Source organism: Hydra vulgaris, chromosome 12 (genome assembly GCF_038396675.1).
Source record: "Hydra vulgaris chromosome 12, alternate assembly HydraT2T_AEP".
NCBI lineage: Eukaryota > Metazoa > Cnidaria > Hydrozoa > Anthoathecata > Hydridae > Hydra > Hydra vulgaris.
This window is the reverse complement of record NC_088931.1, coordinates 37207501-37215000: the sequence shown is the minus strand read 5'-3', so window position 1 is coordinate 37215000 and position 7500 is coordinate 37207501. Positions and strand designations below refer to the sequence as shown.

The 7500-nt window shown below is 25.3% G+C and overlaps 1 protein-coding gene across 1 annotated transcript in view; it reads left to right on the top strand.

Moving 5' to 3' along the window:
• LOC101238218 (maternal embryonic leucine zipper kinase) overlaps positions 1–7500 on the top strand; it is a 47595-nt gene that overhangs the window by 20695 nt on the left and 19400 nt on the right. The window contains exons 6-10 of the mRNA XM_065813134.1: positions 3307–3396; positions 4755–4781; positions 6650–6749; positions 7093–7127; positions 7417–7500. The exon at positions 7417–7500 is cut by the window's right edge and continues 15 nt beyond it. Coding sequence (XP_065669206.1) covers positions 3307–3396; positions 4755–4781; positions 6650–6749; positions 7093–7127; positions 7417–7500 — 336 coding nt within the window. The remainder of the gene's footprint in view (positions 1–3306; positions 3397–4754; positions 4782–6649; positions 6750–7092; positions 7128–7416) is intronic.

Genomic DNA, 7500 nt, shown 5'->3' with positions numbered 1-7500 from the left:
AGAGTCATGTTGCAGCAGCTTAGTACTTATGCAGATTGAAAATTATGCTGTAAAAATTCGCATTTAAACTATGAAGTTCTTATTGATTCATTCTCCCCACTTAGAGTAGTAGACATATATATATATATACCTTCATTATATTCGTCTTCTGATAAAGTATTTTTGAACATATTTGTCATTGACAAATCTCTTGCTAGTAACAAAATGTTTTGTTTGCACGTGTTAAAGCTATCATGCAATGTAATATTACTTGATGCCTCTTCAATGGAATGAAACTCTTGTATAATCTATGAAATGCAAAAAAAATAAAAATTATTCTTATTAACTAATCTAGCTTAATTTATAAAGTAAACAAGATTTACAAATGAACTGCAAAAAGTTAAAAATAACACTCACAGCATCATTCATATCAATGAATCTTGGAAACCGTCTTATAATTGAGGTTATTGATAAGTTGCTTGTTTCCTGAATCCATGCTCTTCTTACCACTCTTGTATCAGCCATCATTTTTAGTAAACTCTCTTTGTTTGAAGTTGTTGGTTGAAGTTCTCGCAACGTTTGTTCAACTTTCTCTGACGAATTTAATTGAACATCATCTCTGACAGAAAGTACATTGATTATATAAAAAAAAAACTTTTGCTTTATGCATAAATAGTATAATTTAATTAATAAAAGTTATTTGGTAAATAATAACAATATTAAAAAATTTTAACAAATGAAGTATATATAATTAATAAACATTTTTTATTATTTATAATATACAAAAATGATGTATAATAGTAAACTATTTCATGGGTGACAGGAACAATGTTGCAAAATTTTGATTGTCGCAAAGTTTTTCTGTCGTAAATTTGTTTGTCGAAAATATAAAAAAGGAATAGTGTCGCAAATTGTTGCATTATTGATTGTCGAATAACAGAATAAGGAATAATCTCGCAAATAAATTTAATGAATAGTTTTGAAAATAAAAAAAGGAATAATGTTGCCAAGGAGTTTAATGAATAGTGTCGAAAGCAAAAAAAGGTCTTTGTTTTTTCTTTTTTTCCTGTAAAAGCCGTATGCTATAACCATAAGCAAAACGAGTAAGCACTTGCTGAAATTAACTATTTGCAACACTATTGCCACACTATTCCCTTTTGTTTTGTTTTCTACACTATTCATTAAATTCATTTGCAACACCATTCCTTTTTTTTCTCTCGACACTATTCATTAAATTCATTTGCGACGCTATTCCTTTTTTTTTGCAACATTAGGCTTTTTTAATTTATTGGACACTATTCTGAAGTTCATTTTTCGACACTATTCTTGTCACCCTATTTTATTATTAATGAATTAATTTATTTTGTAACTACTATTATATTCACTAACTCACTGAAATAAGTCAATACTTTTAGAATTGCAATATTGCTTTGAATTTTATAAAAACTTTAATCAATTCAACATTTTTATCAACTGACAAAATAAAAAAAAATGTATAGGCGTACAAGTAGTAATTGAAATATATAAAAATTGCTTTTTCTTATATATAAAAAAAATACTTTTTCTTTGAATGACTCCACAATGTTTCTATATTGAATGACTCCACATGTATTCTATATTGAACGCATTCTATATTGAATGACTCCACATGTTTCTATATTGTCGCAACGGGATCTTCTTTGTCTAATGAACATTTCCAAAAAACCTGTATGTGCTTTAGCATCATAAAAATGTTCCTATGGAATCAAATAAAAACATTATTCTAATATGTTTGTTGATTTTGCAAAACATTTGGTTGAGTAAGTGATGATATAAAATAATATTTTATTTAAAAATGACAAAAAAATTTCAACTTACAAAACCAGATGATGTTGCATTGTCACGAAGTATAGGGAAAGCAGTGATAAGTGCTTGACACAGTTGCAGTTTTTCTTCTTTAGATGGTCTGTCAGTCCTAAAGTATATAGTATACAGTAATACTATAAAAAAATTCAGATCATAGTTTTTTAAAAATAGTCTTTGGAAATGCTTTTATTTTTTGTTTGGGTGATGTAATATATAACAAGAATATATACTTAAACTTGTATGTAAGGAATATTTTAGATATCCTAAAAAACACAGTTCAAAAAAGTATTTGGAATTCTAAAAATATCCAGAAAAAAAACAAACAAACTGTTTATTTATATATATTTCATTTATATATTTCTCATAATTTTTATATATATACTTTACTTTTCTCTTTTTATTTTATATCATCTTTTTGTTTGTTAAATGCTGTGTAATCTCATTCATTTATCTCATCAGTTCATTATCTCTTATGTCACTTCATTCACACTTTCTTTTTTTGTGTGTTATTTGACTTTTTTTTCAACGTTTCAAAGTTCAACGTTAACAACATTATTTAACAATGTTATTTACATTTATGTTAACGACATTATTTAAATTGTTAACTTAACAGATTACCAGTTATGTTAACACAATTATTTTAGATAAGTTAACAACATTATTATGAAGTTATAAAAATTATAACATATAATAAAATTAATTGTATAAAACAATAATATTAGTCTAATTAAATAAAGTCACATAAGTTAAACTAACTCATATGGTACATTACCGAAGGTCTTACCTAACTTTTGACAACTGAAAATCGATCTTTTCCTCGCTTAACATATTTAATACGATATTGCTAAAGTATTACAAATTAAATATTTCTTTATGAAAAAGTTAACTATGTATGTGTTTAAAATTAACATGCAACATTAAAAATTACACTTAAATTTTCAGTAAAATTCTAAAAGGCTCATGAAAAAAAACATGTCGCTAAAAACATGATTCTAACCTCTTTTCCGAATAGTTCAATATGAGAATCCAAGAAACTGCAACATAATGTGTGGCTTTTTTTACGCCTGTAATCAAGTTTTATTTCGTAATTACAAGTGTGTCTTGAAAGCGCACAAGTGTAGCCTTGAAGTCCACAATTTGTGTAGCCAAGAAGACGCTACACTAAGTGTCGTGTTTTTTGTCCACACTATTTTTAAGCGTGTATACATATTTGGTAATTTATTTTGCTGATTTTAATTTATACAGTTTTTTTTCGGAAAAGGAAAATAAAATGAATAATGAAAATAAAGATTGCTGCCCTAACCCAAACTCTTAGTCAAAGTAGCACCACTACCTTGCATGTTCTACCTAAATAGTATATATACATATAGACTTGTTTGATCTTGATACCAATGATATAGTAAGAAAAACCAAAATAGTTATATAATTTAGACAACATTTGTTTTATATAAAAACAACTTTATTTTATTTATATTTTTTTAGGAAAAAGAAAGCAAGGTTTTGTTTTTACAAATAATATCAGCTGTCTCCTTTATGCACAAAAAAGGTTATGCACACAGAGATCTTAAACCAGTATGTATTTTAACAATCGTTTAATGTAAAAATTTAATAGTTATTCTACACAAAGAACACTAAGCTAAATGCAAAGCATTCAACTTAGCTTTCTTTGTTTTGCCTTAAACAAGAAAATTTTTATAAGTTTAAAGTTACCATTTTATTAAAGATTTATGAACAATAATAAACAATATTTTGAGTTTTTATTCATAATTCATAATGTTTAATTTACTAACTTTGCTATTATTGATTAGTCTTGGTTAGTTTTGCATCAAATAATAAAGCCCATTATACATTTTATATATATATATATATATATATATATATATATATATATATATATATATATATATATATATATATATATATATATATATATATAGCTAATTAAAATAAGCTGTATACATTAGCTTATTAATTAGATATATATTGGCGTTGTAAATTAATAAAGTTTTTATCTAAAAAAGTGTTTATAAAACATTTTTCAGATTTTTTGAATTTACTTGCAAAGAAAATTGTATTTATGGCGCTATTATTTGCTCTTTTATATGAAGAGAATTGTTTAGAAATGATATTCTTATAATTCATGTTTACTCAATAAAGTTGAAGTTGTTCATTTTCTTTCATTTAATTTGTTTGTTAGTTTATTACCAATATGACAAAACAGCAATTAGCCATAACATAACTTTTTTTTCTTTGATTAATTTAACTTTTAAAGATTTTTTTATTATTTAGAAAATTTTTAAGAATGCTTTTAACTTTTTAAGAATGATTTCAACTTTTTAAGAATGCTTTCAACTTTTAAAGAGCGCTTTTCAACTTTTTAAGAATGCTTTTAAATTTTTAAGAAAGTTTTCAACTTTTTAAGAATGCTTCCAACTTTTTAAGAATGATTTCAACTTTTTAAGAATGCTTTCAACTTTTTTTAATGTTTTAAGTGAATAATTTTTATTATATGTATATAGTTTGATATAATGGTTTCAGGAAAGTAAAAATTTGAATTGGTTTAAAATTGAACTTTTAGGAACACTAAGAAAAATAGATTTTTGTTGTAAATAAATTATGCTTTTTTGATATAGTTTCCCTCTGATTATGCATCTATAAATAACTATTTCCATCAGGTTAGCCATTTTCAGAGATGGTGCATGAATCAGCATATTGATAATTTTTATGTTAACTAATGATAAAATTATAAAACTTTTAAAAATTTTTATAGAAGAAGTTTGACCATGCTAAAAAGTTTAGTTCGCATAGTTTGGAATTTTTTCTAAATAAAGTTTATTATGTATATTATAAGGTATAAAAAAATATAATATATAAAGTATAAGATAAAAATAAATTTTACAGAATTTTAATTTTTTCTTTTTTGCATAAAGGAAAATATGCTTTTGGATGGAAATCAGGTATTTTCTGTTTTACATGTAGTGCATTTTTTATACTTGTTAAATATTGTATTTAAATATACTTAATATTACTTATGTAAAGCTAGTATTGATTTTGTATACCAAACATTTAATAAGCATAGTTTATTTATTTTTGTTGTTAAATATGTAACATTGTGGTTTCATAATATTAGATTTATTGTCAGATCTATTTTCAGATTTTTCCAATGTTGGCTTTTGTGTTTTCTATTATTCTCATAATGTTAGTTATTGTGTTTTTTATAGTTTTTTTAATGGTATCATTTTTTTTTAACATACAACTATTCAAACTTATAGTTATTAGAAAGCAAAAAAAAATGAATGAAAAAAACAGTTGACAGAAGACTTGTATACTGTAAAAACTGTATTTTGTATGATTCAGGAAAACTTGAAGAAGAGAGAGAGTTCCAACGTATTGATACTCAAGCAAGAAATCTGGATAGATAATTGTTTTTTGAGCGCTAAAGGACAGTTACAGTTAAAAGATGCGATGTAGCTGAATGATGCGATGTAACTGAATGATAATTCACACAAGATTTTTGGTTGATAGAATAATATATAACAGCTTGCTTGAGTAGCGATCATTGTAGTATTTCTAGAAAAGAGAAAAAAATCTTACAATGATGAAGAGAGGTTCTTAGCATCTAGTGGAGGTACAACTACATTTGTAATGCATTTTTGGACCTTTTCTTAGAGAGAAAGGATGTTTTAAGAAGAAAAAATCCAAATATGACAATAGTATTACCTACGAGGGCAAATTAGAAATTTATCGAGGTAGGAAAGAAATCAAGAGTAAAAAAAATGGTGAGCACAAATGATTGAGGTAACCTTGTAATATTAACAACATTCCAATAATTATTAGTAATAGCTTTTCTTATTTCATAGAGTTTTGTTTGGTATAAAATTCACCCGTCGCTGCCACAGCTGTCACAGAAGAGCAATTATAGTCAAGATTAACTACTTGTTCTAAGCAACCAAAAAGTAATGACTTTTTTTTAATCATCAGTAAAAAGAGCCACTTTAAAGATTATGGTCCTGTGTTTTTTTTCATTTATATAGATGAGAAACAATACAGGACCAATGATGGGACTTTGTAGTACCCCAAAGAGTGTTGTCCATCAAGGACAACTAATTAACTTGAGGAGAGTGTTGCGTATCAAGGAAAACGTTAAGCTGTGGTTATAAAGAAATAGTTTTTAACTTTTTCCAGACCATGTGAAGTGATCCCTTATGGAGAAGACCAGTATGTCAGGCTTTGTTAAAAGCTATTGTTATGTCAAGAGCAGTAACTCTTGTCTTGCCACCTTGCCATCTTGCTTTTTCGGTTTCATATGATGTACAATAAATACTTTCTATTATAATGGCTAGCAAGTAGTGTGAATGAAATGAAAGTAACAAGTGAGCAGTAGAATGAATGAAAGTAACAAGTTAGCAGTAGAATGAAATGATCTAAATTCATTTTGATTGTAACATGAGAGTAAGTTGTTAAACTCAACATAAGAAGTTTGTTAAATAAAGATTCAATGAACTAATAATGATAAAAAGACTAGGCAATTGTTAGAAAGGTTAGAGCCATCTCCAAAGTTTTTGAAAAGTGAAATTACAGATGCAATTTTTAAGCAATGTTCTCTAAAGTTTTATTACATTTATCAACATGTACCAAGACTGTTTAATAGAGTTTTCCTAATTTTAGTGTTTCTAGAGTTTTGGTTTCTTAAATTTTTTTATATTGTTTTTTAGAAATCTAGTTTTTAAACTTTTATTGATGTTAAGTTTAGTTTTTCTAGAGAATAAATTAATTCAAATTTATAAACAGTATTCTTTGTTTTTTAACAATGTATTATGTTTAGAATATAAAGATAATTGACTTTGGTCTTTCTGCAAAACCAGGTAAAGGTTTATCAACACCTCTAAAAACACGAGCTGGGTCTGCAATGTATGCATCACCGGGTAAGTAAGTAATTGTTGCACAAAATAAATTATTCATACATCCATCTGTATACACAATTATATTTAAAAATATAAATTTATATTTTTAAAGTTATTCATTCACAATTAACAAGCTTGCTTTGAACAGTTCTTGTTTACTCTAAACAGTTTTTATTTACTTTCTATTTAATCTAAACAATTTCTATCTACTTGAGCAAGGTTTATTTTTCTTATATTATACATTTTAAATGTTCATTTTATAATCAGTAAACTACTGTTTCTATTGCTTAACTTTTACTGTTTAATTTTTATTATTTGTTTAATTCTGTTTGCTATTTTAAGTTTGCTGTTTAATTATTTTTAGAACTAATATCAGGTGCTCCTTATTATGGAAATGAAGTTAGTTATTAGTTTCTTTATCAAAGTTTTTATTTTTTATGTTATTATGTTTGTTAAAATTCAGGCAGTCTCACCAATAAAACATTTAAAATTATTTTATTAAATTTTTTTTTTATTAGGTTTGCTTTTGTTTTGTTTCTTTTTTTTTTTTTTTTTTGTTTGCAACCAACACTTTTTTATGTTGTAAATTTTATTAAGTTTTAATAAGTTTTAATAAATTTAATAAATTTTATTAAGTTTTAATAAGTTGTCTTTTTTATGTTGTAAATTTTATTTAAAATTTTTTTAGAATGACATTTGGAGTTTAGGTGTGGTTCTATATGCCTTGCTGTGTGGGTTTCTTCCATTCGAAAAAAAGTCGACAGAAGAGTTG